This window comes from Micrasema longulum, unplaced genomic scaffold (assembly GCF_059751315.1).
Source record: "Micrasema longulum isolate JH-2025_06_02 unplaced genomic scaffold, ASM5975131v1 h1tg000987l, whole genome shotgun sequence".
In the NCBI taxonomy this organism is placed as follows: Eukaryota; Metazoa; Arthropoda; class Insecta; order Trichoptera; family Brachycentridae; genus Micrasema; species Micrasema longulum.
The window spans coordinates 245,071-262,965 of record NW_028278176.1 but is presented as its reverse complement, the minus strand read 5'-3'; the positions used below and the strand labels follow the sequence as shown (position 1 = coordinate 262,965).

The 17,895-nt window shown below is 34.1% G+C and overlaps 2 protein-coding genes across 16 annotated transcripts in view; one reads left to right on the top strand and one right to left on the bottom strand.

Moving 5' to 3' along the window:
• Flo2 (flotillin-2) overlaps positions 1-17,895 on the bottom strand; it is a 704,941-nt gene that overhangs the window by 482,681 nt on the left and 204,365 nt on the right. The gene's annotated exons all lie outside the window — the stretch shown is intronic.
• Positions 1-17,895, top strand: part of LOC148277739 (uncharacterized) — a 122,689-nt gene that overhangs the window by 104,162 nt on the left and 632 nt on the right. For all 15 annotated transcript variants that reach the window (XM_088232459.1, XM_088232461.1, XM_088232458.1 and 12 more), the window contains one exon: positions 16,625-17,006. In XM_088232459.1, coding sequence (XP_088088585.1) covers positions 16,663-17,006 — 344 coding nt within the window. In that variant the 5' untranslated portion in view covers positions 16,625-16,662. The remainder of the gene's footprint in view (positions 1-16,624; positions 17,007-17,895) is intronic.

The following is a 17,895-nucleotide window of genomic DNA, read 5'->3' as shown; positions in this document are numbered from 1 at the left end:
CGTTCAGTCCTCTCTGCCTACCCTTACGGGGAAACGTAGTGATGGTTTGTTGTTTTTGTTGTTGTTGTATGTAACAGGAGGACACACATTATAAGCGTGTACAGCAAAATAGGATATATATTATTTTTTTATGTTATGACGACCAAACATGTAGACGCGTTTTTTGATGTCTGTTTTGTACGTCTGTAAAAAATGTCGATTGCCGCGCGCGTTTGGAATTCTCAATTTAACATGGTAGCCGTGAAAGTGCGAGCAGTCGGAAGTTACCCACGAGATCATTAGGGTCGTCTCTGTGGATAACTATTACTTGTAGTGACCGACCGATACAAGATTTCCAGCCGAAATCGAATCCGAATTTCGGCGTCTTGTTTCGGCCGAAATCAAAATTTATTTAAATAAGTTAAGTCTTATATGTGTTCCAGGCATTAACTTTGTGGTCAAAATTTTTAACCGACGCCGGCCGACGTTAGTAAATATTAGTATATAACCACTTACCGACTTTTTCTGTCTACCGGTTTCGAGACGTACCCGGCTCTACGTCAGGAAACTCACTACACCAACATGCAAATACTAAAATACACATTCACCTTTCAAATTTTATATTCAAATACTGAAAAAGGACTTAAATTAAATAACATGAAGGTGTTTCACATTGAAAACAATATTCTTCTAATATATGTTAAAATACCTTTTGAATAAAGCCCCCTTTTTTATTACAAAATTAACCAAACGTGTAACTTTCAACCTCCTAGCCACTCTCCTTCCGAATCCCCCACTCCTACATATTCTGCACCATATCACTGAATATTTTAAAAATAATTTTAGTGCATGTTTGGACATGGTGTTTGCATCCCCTTTAACTCTGCATGTAATTTAAGTATTTTTTCATAAATACTACTACTACTTGACTCAGATTTACACTCTCGCCTGATTTCATCATTCGTAACCCTGTCATACAAGAGATCGCATCTCAACCGCGTTCACTCGGCTTTCATCCTTCCTCTGCCAGTTCCATGTTTCACTTCCATACATAAGTGTTGGGACTAAAACTCCGTTGTGCACTGCCAGTTTAGCTTCGATTGAAATATTTTTATTAGAAATTACTTTGCTTAGTGCTCCGTTCATTTTGTTGCCCGCATACACTCTTCTTTCAACATCTTTTTCTACTCTTCCATCTCTTGTTGATAAATTGTTGATAAATTCAATAAATTACGTAGCATGCATGAGTTACATATCAAATGGAATATTTCCACTTTATTTAGTATTCCGACAGCTTTTTCATTCTTTATTCAGAGTCCATCTATGTAAGTCAGAATGAACGTGTTAAAAATAATTCCGAGTCAATATAAATCACAGGCTACGTGCAGTTAGATACTACATAATATATTATTACAAACAATGCTTCACTTTCTAGTCCAAAAAGGCGAGAAAGACTACGAAAAGAGAGCCGGTCATTTGATAGGAAATATCATTTCAGCCGGCTTATTCTGTCACAATTTCGTTTCGTGAGTTCGTTCGTTCGTCCGTCATATTTCCATCTAATTCTAACGCAATCAAAACCGTATTTCGCTCTTGTTTGCCCTCAAACGATGCGAATGAGTTTACGAAATAAATTAGTTTCTCTGCAATACCGCAGAGTTTGTGCGGACCAACTACTGCTATACAAAATTATGACAGGAATGGTTGACTGTACAGAGCTGCTTGGTTTAATAACAATACATGTGCCAGCCAGGATTTGTAGACGGTACCACCTGTTTTATATACCAATGAATAAAACATCGTATGTTGAAAATGCTTTTTTTCGTATGACTTTTTCAGTGTACAATGCAAAATTTAAAAATATAGATTACACAAACATCACTCTGTCAGATTTTAAATTTACACTAAAAATGCATTAAGTAACTTAGTAGACATTATTTATTTATTTATTTATTTTTTTTTTTTTTTTTGCACCACAACAGGCCAGGAGGCCCAATTACAGTGGTGAATTACATCACAGAACACCCAGGCTTGAGAAAAATCACATTTTTTAATTTTTGTGTTCTCACCGGGAATCGAACCCGGAACCTTCCGTCTGTGAGTCAAGCTTCTTGACCACTACACCACGGAGGCCGCCATTATAATAATAAATATGTACATCTCCCTTCCCCTCCTTATCCTCTCTTCAAGCATTCTTGTCCGAATCCCGCCCAATTTACAGTAACTTAATGTTCTTAAAATAAATATTTTAAAAATTCTTTGATTATTGAGTACATGAAAATATAATTTTTATATGTATTTATTTGATATGTAATATATTTTCTTTACGTACTCTGTATCATATGTGGAAATCTGTTATTAGTTCTGAGTTTATACACTATATCTGTTTGTTTACTAAATATGTATGTAGAACTGTTGATTTCCCGAATAAAATAAAATAAGGAAGTCTCCAACTGGAGGGTTGCAGCAGATGACAGAAGGAGTTGGAGATGAAAGCTTATGCATGCCGAGGCTCAATATGGGCCGCAGTGCCATTGAAGAAGGATTTATTTTTATACAGAATTCGTGATCTTTAAATACGATGTGTTGCAATAAAAATTCAAAACACGTAGAAGTGTACAAATCATCGTGTTTTTTTTTCAAATTACAAATAGGCCATTAGTGGTTTGTCGTGTAGTCTACGCCCATGTTTGCTAATAAGATTTTGGACATGAATTTAAAAGGTAAATAAAGTGACGCGGCCATGATAAAATACACAAACAAATGAGAGGGAAAGTTCATTTTAACAAAATCGCAAAGAAGGTCTCCCTGTTAGGGAGGATAAGGAATAAATTAGACATTAAAACCTCTCTGCTGATATTTAAAAGTATTATCGTTCCCCACATTGATTATTGCTCCAGTATTTTGTATTTAAGTACTGAAGGAGATCTAAAGAGACTCCAAATAATACAAAACAAAGCGATGAGGATAATATTAAGATGTGGGAGACGAACAAATGTTAAGAAAATGATTCAACTTCTAGATATCATGACAATTGATCAAAGAATCAAATTCAATGTTGCCAATGAAATAAACAAAATTATTAAAGGAATAGTTCCGAGATATTTTCAAAATGAACTAAAAAAAATGAGTTCTTTCATAGAAACTATGCAACAAGAGGATCTAAAAATATAAGACTGGAAAAGAAATCAAAAGCAATGTCCCAGAACTGCCTTATGTACAAGGGAATAAAACTATTTGAAGAAATGCCAGAAAGCATAAAAAATTAAATTAATGTAAATATATTTAAAATTAAATGTAAAAAGTGTATATGTGAAAAATATTAGGTAGTATATAGTGTAAATAGTGAATATAATTAATGAAAATGTACATAATAAACAGTTATTACGAATATTATAAAGAGAAGATGTATGAATGTAGAGGAAGCGAGATCTGTATGCAAAGATAGAGTGATGTGGCGTTCTATCCTCTCTGCCTACGCTTACGGGGAAACGGCGTGATGGTTTGTTGTTGTTGTTGTTTAATTAATTAATTAATTTTATTAGGTAAACTAACAGTATGTACACATATATTGCCAATTTCTTTGTATATTAGTGTAAGAAACTCATGCACACACCAAAAAAATTGTTTACACTTAATACAATAATTTAAATTATGTTTAATATAATAAATGTAAAAGAAACGAAATGAAAAAATATGTTTACAATAATAATAATAATAATAAAGTTAAATATCTGCTTCTCTCAAAATTTCTATAATTTTTGACCTAAATTTACATACATTGTCACAAAAATATAATCGGCGCGCGTGCATGAGAAGATGTATGAATGTAGAGGAAGCGAGATCTGTATGCAAATACAAAGTGTTGTGGCGTTCTATCCTCTCTGCCTACCCTTACGGGGAAACGGCGTGATGGTTTGTTTGTTTGTTTGTATATTAAGTGTATAATAGTGATAAATAATGTTAGAATAAGTATAGATGTAAATATTGTGTTGTAAATATATATTAGACTATGTTACATAGAACTAAATAAATAAATAAAATAAAAGAAAATAAAAAAATAAAAATCGAAGAAATAAAAAAATAGATTACAGAAAGAAAGAAAAACAGTACACAATCATAAAGCCCGTTTCATTGGCTTTATGATACCATTGATAGTATTTGTTGTAAAAAAAAGGTTAAGGTGTGGCAATATGTGGGTGGTTGTGTGTGCAGCTCGCATTAAATGGGTCAGAAATTGGTACAAATCTTGTGCAAGATTTGACCCAATAATTAATACTGTGTCGCGTAATACACAAATTGGGTGGGATCTGTGATCGAATTAGGAAAAATCAAAAAACACTATTTTTTAAACCAATGTTTGAACCAAGTTCTGGGCGCGCATTTCACGCCTGTTGTGCTGTTAACTGTCAACCAATACTGTCAACGCGTATTTGTTATTGCTGTTACTTTATTTATCCTGTATTATTTATTCACAGCACGTTTTTACTTCATGCTCGCATTTTTTATCTGAAAATACTGATTTTTTTATTATTTTGACGATCCATATTATATAAGAAATCTGGTGTTGATTGCCGATCGCAGAGTAAATATTGTTTTTAAACATTAATTTATTTTGTAATGGCAGAATAACACACATACCAGTACACCACGAGGCCGAATAATGTCCACTCGATTTCCTTTCACAAAAAAATTACCTGCGGGTAGAAAATAAATAAATAAATAAGTCTCCTCGGCGATGCCCACATTGCCCGTTGCCGAACGAGAAAAGCTGCTCACAGGAGCTCTCAGTAATCTGGTAACCTTGGCATCCTTGTGCTGAAAGACAGTAATCCAAAAGTACATTGCATGCACTTCATTGGTTTGTGGAAAAGAGAGAAGTGAATTCTTCACTGACTGGGATGAAAATGATTGGACATTATTGATTCGCCGAAATGATTACGAAACTTTTAAAAAGCCTTGAAATTCTTCCGAAGATGATACACACGTGAAATGTGCAGTGAAAATGGGGTGATTTTATATTTCTGTCGTCCAGTTCATTAGTCACACAGACACCTTCAAATTGAATTACTGTAACGCTCCTAGCTACGGGTTTACTGAACACACAAATGACAGTAACTTTTATCTGACGCGTATTAAATAAACTCGTTCCAACACAATCGAATCGTAATCTAAATTCTTCAATGAGAATGCATTACTAATACATTAGACAGGGTAACGATTACATAATTTTAGAAGCATACTATTAATATTTAATACCTCCGATGGATTCTCGGGTCAATTAAAACATTAATATTACATTTAAAATGCCATTCACCCGTCCGCCTCTGTAATTAAGGCTATTTTTCAATTTAACGCATTTTACACGAGAGACCAATCTGAATAAATAATAATAATATTTAACACGGTTTTTGTGTAGTGGTGTTCTTGTAAAATAATAAAAATTGTGTAACACTAATAACAAAGTTTTATTTTCAAAATAATTAATAATGATGTGTCACGAAGTGAATCCGATTCAATTAACGATATCTTCCCATATCTTTTATCATACCTACTAAATGTAAGAACTTGATAAAAAAAAAATTGTCAACTGATGATATAAATTCAAATTCAAATTATCTATTCACAAAGTAGCATAACAAATAACAAAGGATTTAAGACTTTAAATTGGAACTTTATATCAAACCAAGAACCCTTGAGCAATGGTTCGACATTATTAAGGTATAATACTCTCTAATAGCAAGAGTATTTGCCTCTTAAACATAGTTTCACTAATGTGAAAGATGTCGATCTCCTAAGTGATAATGCTCAGCTGCTTGACTGCTCTTCCAATCGGCATGACCAGAGGCAGGTTGGTTCTGGAAACCGGGAGGTAAAACAGTCTGTGCTGACGCTGTGGGAGATAGCCATCAGGAACATAAAAATCGTTACTCTCTAAAATGGCCGAGTTATCGATGAAACCCCTTAACAGTCTGAAAAAATGGGCCAGTGTAGACCCATCCCTTCTAAGTTGCAAACTATTGGTCCCAAGCATACCCAAGAGGAACCCAGTGGGATAGAGCCACGGATAACTATCATACTCCCTCATGTAGAGATACCCTCTCCAACATGAGGGAGTATCTCGCTTCGTGCGGATTCCATATCACCGATGCACTCTCAAGCCTCGAGCAAACCAACGAGTTGTACAAAATTCTGAGTGTACGGGGATTCTCAAAAACCCCTCCAGTTCGGAGAATAAAACCCAACATCTTTAGTGCAAGGTCACATGTTCTCTCGATGTGAGCATTAAAAGTCAATCTGCTTTCATAGATTACCCCAAGATCCTTAATTGTTGAATTCCTTTACAAAGTAGTAAATAACAAATTAGATTGTCCCCGACTTCTTGAGAAAATTAAAATTCGTATCCCTCAGCGCACAACTCGGCTGCAGCAATTGTTTCATGTTGGAAGACCAAGCACAAATAACAACAAGAATGCACCTTTTCCCAGAATCTTAAATAGTTATAACAAACATTTTTTTGAAATTGATATATATTTTATAACTTTAATTATCTATAATAAAAATGCCAAGGCTATAATTGCAGATAATAATCATTTAACTTAATCAGTACTATCTATTTAACATTTGTAATTTGTTATAAACTTGTACATTTGTATTTATGTCTAAGAGGAAAAACTGATCTAAAGCTACTCCGTGGGGATCCGTAAAATGATTTTTTTTTTAAAATTATTTAAAAATTATAATAATAAATTAAATTTTGTACTTTTAGTTATTATTAATTTTTTTATTTTTTGCAAGAGATATGATACGGAGTGGCTTAATACAGGTACGCTTTTTTTAAATTTTTTTACATTCTATTTAGTTTTTATATAGAAAACTATAATTGGCCTAAAATTTTGGTTTATTTGTATATACTGTACTTTTTGTTGTAATGGCTGTTGTTTTCTTTAAATAAATAAATAAAATAAATAAAATAAATAAAAAACACGGATGAGTTGGTGGCCACCCATTGCGTACCTGTGATATACAGTGCGCAATGCTCTAATGAAATATAAAATTACGCATTTTAAAATATTGAAATACATTTGATCGATATTACTCCAATCTAGGATATTGTTTATATCGGACTGAAGGCGCAAACAGTCGATCGGGTTTTTTATCTCAAGGAATAATTTCAAGTCATCTGCAAATAAAAGAAATCGCGAGAAGTTTATATATACAACGCACGCGCCTGACAATAACCCTGGGGTGATATTTCAAACGCTCTCGCGGCCGTCGAAAACACTTTTCGCGGATTTTGTATGTAAATACGCGAGATAAAAGTGTTTTCTACGGCCGCAAGAAGCAGTTCGGACTAGCACGGTGGACGTGTATTTTCAACTAGATTTTTTCAAGCCGTGTGGATTTTACAACCATTTGAAATGCGCCTTACGCACGATCACGAGCCAGGCCTGACCTGTGCGCCAGAACAGAAAATTAATGGAGAAGATAATCACTTTTTCTTTTCCCCGCACGATAAAAACTGCCCGCGATAATATACCTATGTCGAGGCAGAGTGACCTAGCATCGAACACTTCCAGTCCGCACCCAATGGTGCATAGGGCACTGCATTGGTACGCCAATCGCAGTGTATTTGATCATTTTTGTTACACGAAGGTAAGATCAGTCCTATGCTTCAGATACCAGTCCATGGCCCATGAAATATTCTAGTGTAAAAACACCTTTTTGAATAAATATTTTATCAACCATGTTGGGAATGGAACACGAAACCTCTTGCATGGTAGTCATGCGCGCTGACAAATATACACACATACTTGGTAAACAATAAATTTCAATATATGTATATTTCAGTTCTGTTAGCAAGCAGCTACGATGATGTGCAACAAATAGTATCTAGAATGTATGATGTATGCCTGGAGAGTGAATTGGCGATGAACGAAAGTAAATATTGATCATTTTTGTCACATGAAGGTAAGATGATCAGTCTTACGCTTCAGATACCAGTCCATGGCCCATGAAATATTCTAGTGTAAAAACACCCTTTTGAATAAATATTTTATCAACCATGTCAGGAATCGAACCCGAGACCTCTTGCATGGTAGACAAACGCGCTGACCACTACACCACGAGGCCTTAATTTTATTACCAGTATTAATTTTACTTGCCCACGAGTTTACGTGATATTTTTATTATTATTTTTAGTATTGTTTCTGTGTCCAGGCGGACAAAGAATACAGTCCTGTGCGTGAAATAGAACCAGAGCCCTGGACGAGTTTTCGACTCGATGGCTACTCACGTAAACATCCTGAATAAGAGATAGAAGTGGAAATAAGTCCGCCACGTTGGGTAATGGTTGGCGCGTTCACCTACCATTCTTGGGGTCCTGGGATCGATTTCTGGCAGGAAGTTCGTAAAATATTGGTTTGAAGGATGGTTTTACACTGCAATATTTTAATAATCCTGAACTAGCGCTTGAGGCGTAAGACTAATCACCTCAACTTCTTCCATGTAACAAAAATAATCAAGATATACTGCAATTGGAGTGCCAGTGCAGTGCCCTATGCACCACTGGGTGTGGATAGGGAAATGATAATGACTGTGTTTTTGAACGCGTAATGATCATATACCTAAATAATACTATGTTGATTTCAATCGTTTACCGTTTATTGACTTATATATGTATTCTAAATAAGTATTTTTCTAACTTCTTCTAATTTTAAGATTATTTTACTACAACATATACGCAAAAATGTACTCCTGTTCTCCACTGCAATATACTCGTTTGTATGTATTATATGTATCCTCATATATTTTCTACTAATATGTGATGATTTTTATTTATTTTTTATTTTATTTTTATTTTTCTTTCTCTTCTTAATTCATTTTTATTTTTTGCCCCTTTCTTTGTGGTAAATGCATTTTTGTTTTCGTATTTAAAAATGCATATCTGTTCTTCCCACTTTTATACTTATAATGTGTAAAGATGATATTTTTGATATTTTTCTTTTTCTTCTAAAAATCATTTATGTATTTTTTGCTACTTCTTTGTAAAATACATGTCTGTCTTTATTTGTTTATATGTATGTAAAAACATGGAAAGGCCTAAAAGGCGTTTAAATAAATAAATTTATGTGAGCATTATTGTTCATCTAACACTTTTCCGCTTAACACGGGTTTTTTACCTAAAGAGCTGAAATGCTCTCGAGCCAGTAAGAGTCCATTTTTATAAAGCAACAAATACATAAATAAAATAAACATGAATTAACTTTTTTGATACATTTTAACGACCTTCTCTCTCGGGCGGTATTCTGCCTTTTACATTATTTCCTTAAATTATAGCGCTCATAGGAAACGTTGTTATAATACGTGTTGATACGAGTATCGTAAAAGCGTGGATCTCAAATAATCAGTTTTAATTTCGACATTCGTTACCAAATGATCGATTGTAACAATATCTTCGAGCAGTAAAAACACGAGATAAAATGCATTGTAATATAATTAAAGAAGATTGTTCATTATTATAATAAATACCACGTGTACAAGCACGTAACTGTATAGGAAATCGTCGGAAACGGTTGCAACAAACCAACAAAATTGTCTTCTATCAGTTCTGAATAGATTGATTTCACTGCGTAAGTGCATTTAAGGTGATTACGCAGATTCATTGTTTAAAAAGGTATATAGAAATATAAATTGTTTAAAAAGATTGCACATATAAATATTTTAAATTAGATATTTTTCTTGATACGCTCGAAAATATACCAATGAGGAACTTTCGCCCAACGGGAAATTAGATACAATTAATGTTTTTTTGCGCGCGGTATAAAATGCAGCATTAAATTGTACGGCAAATTTTCCTGAAAATGTAACAAAAAAGCGATCCTCTTTGAACGACGTCACTAGTTCATATGAATCAACCGATGATAAGAGAGGTATAAAAGATTTCCGGCTTGCTTGGCGTCAATGGACCAATGGGCAGAACTGGTCGAGAATAGGTGGAAGAGAACCTCGGTCGTTACATGCGTAGTTATTTCAGAAATACAAAACTTTAAAGGATTTATTTTTTTTGTAATTGACATATACTAAAAATATTAATAATTAAAAATAAAATAAACAAATTATTGTAAGACGTCACACCCCATTATGTACACTATAATTGTTTTTTTATTATTTTACGCAACGGGAAACGTTGATGTAAATATATTTATTAAATTTTTATAAAAATTGTTTTTAGTAGTAATATTGAATACTTTTGTTAGAAAATATTATTTTGGTATTTTTAATTTATCAAAATTTACAATCATATTTAAAATAACACCGTTATAATCTAATAGACAGGCACCGTGGCGCAGTTGGTTAGACGGTTAACTGTGAAACTAGGGTCGCGGTTTCGATCCCGCTAGTTGCAAGGAAGAAAACCAAAACAGAATGTTTTAAATTGTCCTGAGCGTTGTGGTGTAATTTTCGTAACTTTCTTCCACATCCCCTATTTCTCTCCTGCTGACAAACGCCTAAATAAGAGGCTTAGCGGGCTATTCCTTTTAAAAAAACTTAATACATGACTAAATATGACTTCAAATTTACAAATTACAATGTACGTTATGTGTCATAAGTTATATTATTCATGAATCAAATTGGAAAATTAAAAAAAAAATAATACATACCTATATAAGTTTAAAATATATATACACATATTTACCTATAATTATTCAACTACAAGGATAATGCCTGCATGCTGTCGCTGATACACATTTGAGTGTATTATTAATATAGTTGTGACCGCATACTCGTACATAGGAAGGAAACACGTTAATTAAATCGGGTTTATATGGACCACTTAGAGTTTTAGATAAAATAAAACCTTACAGGCTAGAAATGTCAACAATACATAATATTAGCATTGATTCTACATAGAAAAATTGATAATACATTTAAAGGGAATGCATAGAAACAAATTAAAGAAATTGCATAGAGATGAGCAATTGCTTTCACAAAAAACCGCCCTTGAACCTGTAGCAATTGCACAGAAATCTTTAATCCGAGTAATTTTTAAACAAAACATTTCGTTATCCAAGTGACTTGCTCTTCAAAGAATTCAGAGTACTGAATATTATTCAACAGTATATATTGAGAGCGGTAGTGGTTACACACATAAATAGAGACATTTACCCAAGCGTCAACCACAACCATAATACAAGATACTCTAATAGGGATCTGATACTAAGTGAAGGGGTCAACACTGTTCTGGCATCGAGACAACACTATTACGCAGGCAAAAAGGTCCATAACCTTTTGCTATAATCGTGGAAAGACGCGAGTGTCGTCAAGTTGCGGAAGGTGTTGACCTCGCTCTTTCATGACATTGGTCGTAGGGAGTCAGAAAAGTTGATGCATGCCACGGATTGGAGATTCTTACTGGATGTCGAAAATAAAATATGAAAATAAGGAATAATTTAAAAGTATATATTTATAGATGTCAACCATGAAGTTTCGCAAAAATAAATTGTCTATGTTTTTTATGAATGTATGATTATGTGTATGCGCATGGGTGTATGTATGTGTGTGTGTAGATATGTGTGTATATTATATATATGTGTGTGTGTGTGTGTGTATATATGTATGTGTGTATGTATATGTATCAAAATGTGTATACGAATAAGTTTATATTTTATTTGTCTGTGCTTTCTACTAATTTGTTAACTATTATTATATATTAGAATGTAATTGCCTAGCTTGGAACGAGGTATGTACCCTTGTTAGCTGGGCAAAGTGAACGTAAAATTGTATTTTAATAAAAGGTGTAAATAAATAAATTATTGGAAAAGTTTCTTAAATTCTTCAACTAGAATCTATTAATATTCAAAAAAATAATTATGCATTAAATAACATTTTTATGATTAACAAATTACAACAGGGATTGAGAATACCTTAAATAAGGGAATATGGAAGTCAAGGCATTTACAGGGCTTATGACCTGTCATTGGCTGTGTTAATCTTAATGACTCCCGAGGGGGTGAAAGCCAGTCTTTTGTCTACGAACATTTGGACAAACTCAAATATTGTAATTTTTATGATTCTTATAATATCCACGTTTGATTATATTTAACCTGAATTTATTATGCAATCGCCAGAAACACGGATCTTTTTTATTATTTACCGAATAAAAAAAATAACTGTCCGTCCTAAGTATGTCAAAACTTACGACACACTTTGAACATCTGCAATTTAAACGACGTAACTAAATATTTCTCATGACGTTCAAATATTTACATAATTTTATTGGATTTACATTACAATTCCGTTATTTTTATTGGTTATATTGAAAATCCCTGCAAGCTCGAGCAAATTAGCATACTGATATGCTCAAGTGAAGAAATAAATAATTTAAATTTTATATTTGAAGCACTAACTTTGTGGTTAGTAAATAATTATTTCCAAGCCCTTTCACTAATGTAGTGGGTGGTTTGTGACATTTACTTTTTACTGAATATTTTATGACGTTTCTCGTATAGAGAGCCAGCGTAAGAATATTTTTTTAAATCTCGGCGGCCAAATAATCCAGACGCGTTAAAAAAAGAAAAGTCAGTAATTTATTTATTATTTATTTACTTTTAAATCGTATGCACGTGGACTATACAAAAGATAAGACGATAAAAATATAAGAAGAGCCATCACTGATACCATCTTCCTTTACAAACTATTCAATAACAACTTAGATTGCCCACAATTGCTTAAAAATTTGTATCCATCAAAGTGCAACGCGGCTGCAACTATAGGGAAGTATCATTTTAAGAAAATCTAATTATTAATAACATAAAATCTATTTTCAAATTTGTAATTTTGAATTCCCGCAAAAACGGTCACTCTATTGGCCACGCCTCTAATACGTCACGATTCATGTTTATTTGTTCCTGGCCATTGCAATTAGTTTTGAACATTATCTCGAATCTTGACGTCACAACAACCAAGGCCAGGTCCAGCTCCGTGAACAGCCTCGACCGGGCAGGACAGAACGTCGGGACAATACGAAAGTTCAACCGCAATTTACAGGTGAGCGCAGCGAAAATGAATACATGACAGCGTTTACTACGAGTGAGTTCACGAAAAATATAAATGTCTACACTTGGTCATAACAAAATGCCCACTATTCAACTCTTGTTTAATGCAAATACTCCTGTGCAAATCCTGGCACCATATCAAAACTCAAACAACAAACATCTAAGTTTTGAGAATAAGTGATTGGGGAGAATATTATAAGGTGATTTCATTTTATAAAATTATATTTATAACTAATATTGAAGTCCAAGAAAGAATGCAGAAGCCTCCTATAAAGATTGTATTGAGGAATCGATGGTGGATAAAGCTTGGGAACTGCTGTGGATGCTTCAGGAGAGCCTTAACCCAAGCTGGCTCTTCTTTACACCCGCATGCTCCCAGCGCGCCGTCTTGGAAGGCCGTCGATGTCGATATTATGACTACATTCGGCGAAATTAAAGAGGCGAATTTGCTAGCTGGCAAACGGGTCCCCCGAAGGCGTCTGGTGATGTTCGCAAGTTTCACTTAGGAGCGAATGTGAAAATTAAGAAAAAGAAGAACAAAAGTCTTAGGCAGTAGATGTAAAGAACAAAATAAGAAGTGGAAAAACATAAAACATAAGTTAATGTAGTACAAAAAGCGAAATTTAATTTCATCTCTGACGTTCTGAGCAGTTATTTGGTTTTTCTATTTAGTTTTTCTACTTGGTTTTACGTATTTTTTTATTTTCTCTCTATCTATCCTCGCCTCTGTTGTATACACCATGATTTGGTCTGACACACGTTTTGGATATCCGAATTATGTTCCCAATAATCATGTGTTCATTGTACTATACGACATTTCTTAGGCATCCAGATGTTTACTAACTGAGATGGATATGTTCTCATCATCACTATGACAGCATCATCTGCATGACATGTGATGTTAATGACTTTATCTCCCTTAGTGGATTCATTCCTTTTTTTATATTCTTAAAAGGGTTTTTTTATATATATTTATTCTGCTTGTGTAGGAAAAGGTTTTAGGCGTATATAATGTTGTTGTATATTTAGTTATAAAGGTGCTATACTTGCTTTGTTTCTTTGTTGTTCTCAGTATGTGTTATTTTCAAAATGTTAATATTATTTATGTCCCGAATTGATTTATTGTAACTCCTGGGAATGTAATTCAATGTATTATTCTTTGCGTTATATGATTTATAAATAAAATAAATTAAAAAAAAAAAATGATTTAAAAAAAGGTCATTTTAAAATGTTAAATATTCAATAGTCTGTGAGGGTTTGATGATTTTTATTTTCACGTAAAACATACAATCTAAATTTTCGTTATTCGTTATGTAAATGTTAATGGCAGTCAACCATTATTATTGAATTATTGAAAAATTGATGGGCTAATTTACAAAATATTTAATGAGCTACGTAAAAAGACTTGACACCATTTTATATCAAGCTTTCGCCATCAAGCCGAATGCTCTAAGAGGAGCCACAAGACGAAACCGCAGATTGTAATAATAAGTATAATTAGTACGGAGAAAAGGGTCCGTGACTCGTTCCGACATCGTACAAGTTGATTCTGAAATAGGATGCCGAGAGCTTCATTTCAACCACAAATTATTTCACGATGTTCACAAAAGGGAAAATACTAATGACGGAACTATACAGACATGAAGGCACCGATAATGCGGCCATATAAAAGGGTTTATAGAACCGACTTTCACTTTTCAATCTCCGATGTAAAGATTCTGGACAAAGCGGTACCTATTTTTAATCTAGATAAAAGTTTACGGAACAGAGGAAAGTATACGATTTCGGACGGTTTGATTTAAAAATAATAGTTATGGACAATGGACAATGGACAAAGAAACAACGCAACGTGAGAACATAAAAACCTATACGACATACGAGTACAAGAACGAGGGAAGCGAGACAATTATACATTAGGCAATTTTAGTTCCTGGTATTTTAGTCTCGATTGTCCCGAGTGTCTTGTCCTAAAATGTTGTCCGTCTGATAATATCCTGACCCACGTGTTGTGCCTTTGATTGTTATTACCGATTTTTAAGCTCCATATCCTAGTCGGTATTAATTTACACGTTTTTCAAGCGGTCATTTTTTAACCTCATTTTTTGGCTGGACAATTTCTGGGCTACTTGTCTGAACGTTAAGAAGAGCAGCCCTGGACAAATATAGAAATTATATTTATTTTTATTTTATTTTATTTTTTATTTTTGCACCACAACAAGCCAGGAGGCCCAATTACAGTGGTGAATTACATCACAGAACACCCAGGCTTGAGAAAAATCACATTTAATTTTTGTGTTCTCACCGGGAATCGAACCCGGAACCTTCCGTCTGTGAGTCAAGCGTCTTAACCACTACACCACGGAGGCCGCCAAAATAATAAAATACCGTATTAAAAATGCTATTTTACATAGAGCTAATAAGCCCAATATTATATCCCTACACGGTGATACATTAAAAGACACAATGCAAAGATTCGCGAAATGTGATCTGGCTGGGAGTTTAGGTCCCAAAATGAAAAGCCAGTAGCCAGTCGACCATTAAATCACTGAAGTTCTATTTTTATGTCTAATTTATGATTATAATACTAACACACAAACAATCACGCCTTTTCCCCATAGGAATAAGCAGAAGACAGAACTACAAAACGCTATTTTTAAATACACACACTTTGCTCTATCCTTATTCATAAACCTTCTCATGCACGCATGCCGATTACTCCGACTTTTGCCATGTCTATCTTCAGATATTTGTTGGATTAGCTTATGCCATTTCTTTCTCGTCCTACATTTCTGCATCTCTCAGCATTCGCATTCTAAATCTTTTAAGTCATATTTTCGCTGTCCATCCGCTCTACATGTCTAAACCAACGCAGCACTCCTTAATGTATGTTGTCGATATTGTTTGTTTCAGCGTTTCATGCTGAATGAATCAAGGCATATCTTGCTTTGTTTCTGTGTTTTTCAATATAAATGTTTAAAATAAAACAATTAGGTCTTGAATTGAGTGAAACTCTTGATAATGTAATTTATATATACCTACTATACTTTGTATTATACGATTTAAAAATAAAACATATTTTTTACTATACATTCGTCCGAGAGACCGCATTTCGACAGCATTCATCATACTTTCATCCCTGTTTTCCTATTTTAAACTAAAATATGTGAGTATATTATAACAAAATATGGGTGTATAATTACACTATTTATTTATTTTAATTTGCATATACATTACAGAATATCTGCCAATTACCAATGTAAACATGGGTATTTAAAAAACTTGTAAAAAAGGGCATAATAAAAAATTTAATGATACAGACATATGAAAATATAGTTCATAAAAATATTTTTTTAAAAAGACAACTAAATCACCACAATACACATTATGATACATAGTTGGAGAAGAAGAGTCTAAAACTGGTAATCCCAGAATGGAAACATCTCTTGTAGGGTGTTCAACAGACCGATCATCCAATAGACATAAGAAAAAAGTTCTGTACCAATTATGTTTATTTTATATGTTGCTTTGTGTTCTGCGATTGGCATTTCTTGCATAATCAAAGTAAAATTTGCGCATTTTGTCCACAGACTAGAGGGGAGCTTTCCAGCCCCGCGCGCACTCTGAGATGGGCCAGGAGCACTCCGCGCCCTGCGAACTGCGCCACACCCAGCGCTCCGCCCCCTGCGGTCGCCACTGCAGCGCCTACAGCGGCCGCGGCAGCACGTACGGCGGGAGCGAGCACTACAGCGCCAGCGCCGGCGGCGGCAGCGACCGTTACAGCGCCAGCGCCCGCAGCGGCCGCGGGGGCGCCCCCTACAGCGCGAGCGCCGACTACAGCCGCCGCCCCGACCCAGGCTCGAGAGGCACCGAGGGCTCGCTGTCCAGCGGATGCAACTCCTCCGTATCGAGGACGGACTCCGACGCCTCGTCCAACGGGAAACTCTCCATATACACAAACGTACACTACAGGTATGTGACACTACATACTAAAAATATATCTACAAGTCTATTTTTTGTACTAATTGAAAGATTAATGAATTCAAGCCGAACAGATTGAACAAGGGATCGTACTTGTAAAAAGTTAGTAAAAAAACAACATCTACACTTAGGGTCAATTGCACCGAAAATAGTCAAGTTAAAAAAAACATTTATGTTTTCAATTTACTCGTACATGGGACTAAAGTCTTGTATTAAATTAAGGTATATAAAATATAAATGCAATAAAAATAATCTTATTCATCTTATCAGCCCGTTTCTCTCCAATGCTGGATTTAGGCGTCTTCCCATTTTTCTATGTCTCCCTGTTCTGGGCACTCTGTTTCCACCCATGTCTCATGAGTAACACACAATAAATAAAAAAATATTTAACAGTTGTAATCTGCATTACTTTACGGGCTCTTTAACCCATCACGCAATGCAGACTGTTATTAGACGAAGAATAATTCAAAAAAATATTATAATCATGTAAAATAGAAAACATTATAATTACAATAAAATAAACAATTAATTTCACAATTTTCTTATTTGCTCCTAAACGAATTGTTACTTATTTCGAGTAAAATATATTTTTTTTAATTTTATTTTTAAAACGATTAAGGGTAAGAGAAGCAAACTTAGAAATCACCATTGAAGGGGTTACGGAGATATTTGCGAAAAGCTTTGAAAAAAGAATTGTGAGATATCCAAGTATGCTTCACCGACTCAGTGGAGAAGGCTATGTTTGCGGTGTCAAATAGTATAATTGAAATCAGTTTTTGCAAGATTTAGAGACGGTTTTGAATTACGCTATTATTCAGGTAGGATTCATGCTTCTAATACCCTCAACTTATTGATACCCATCCAAAAAAAAATTATAATT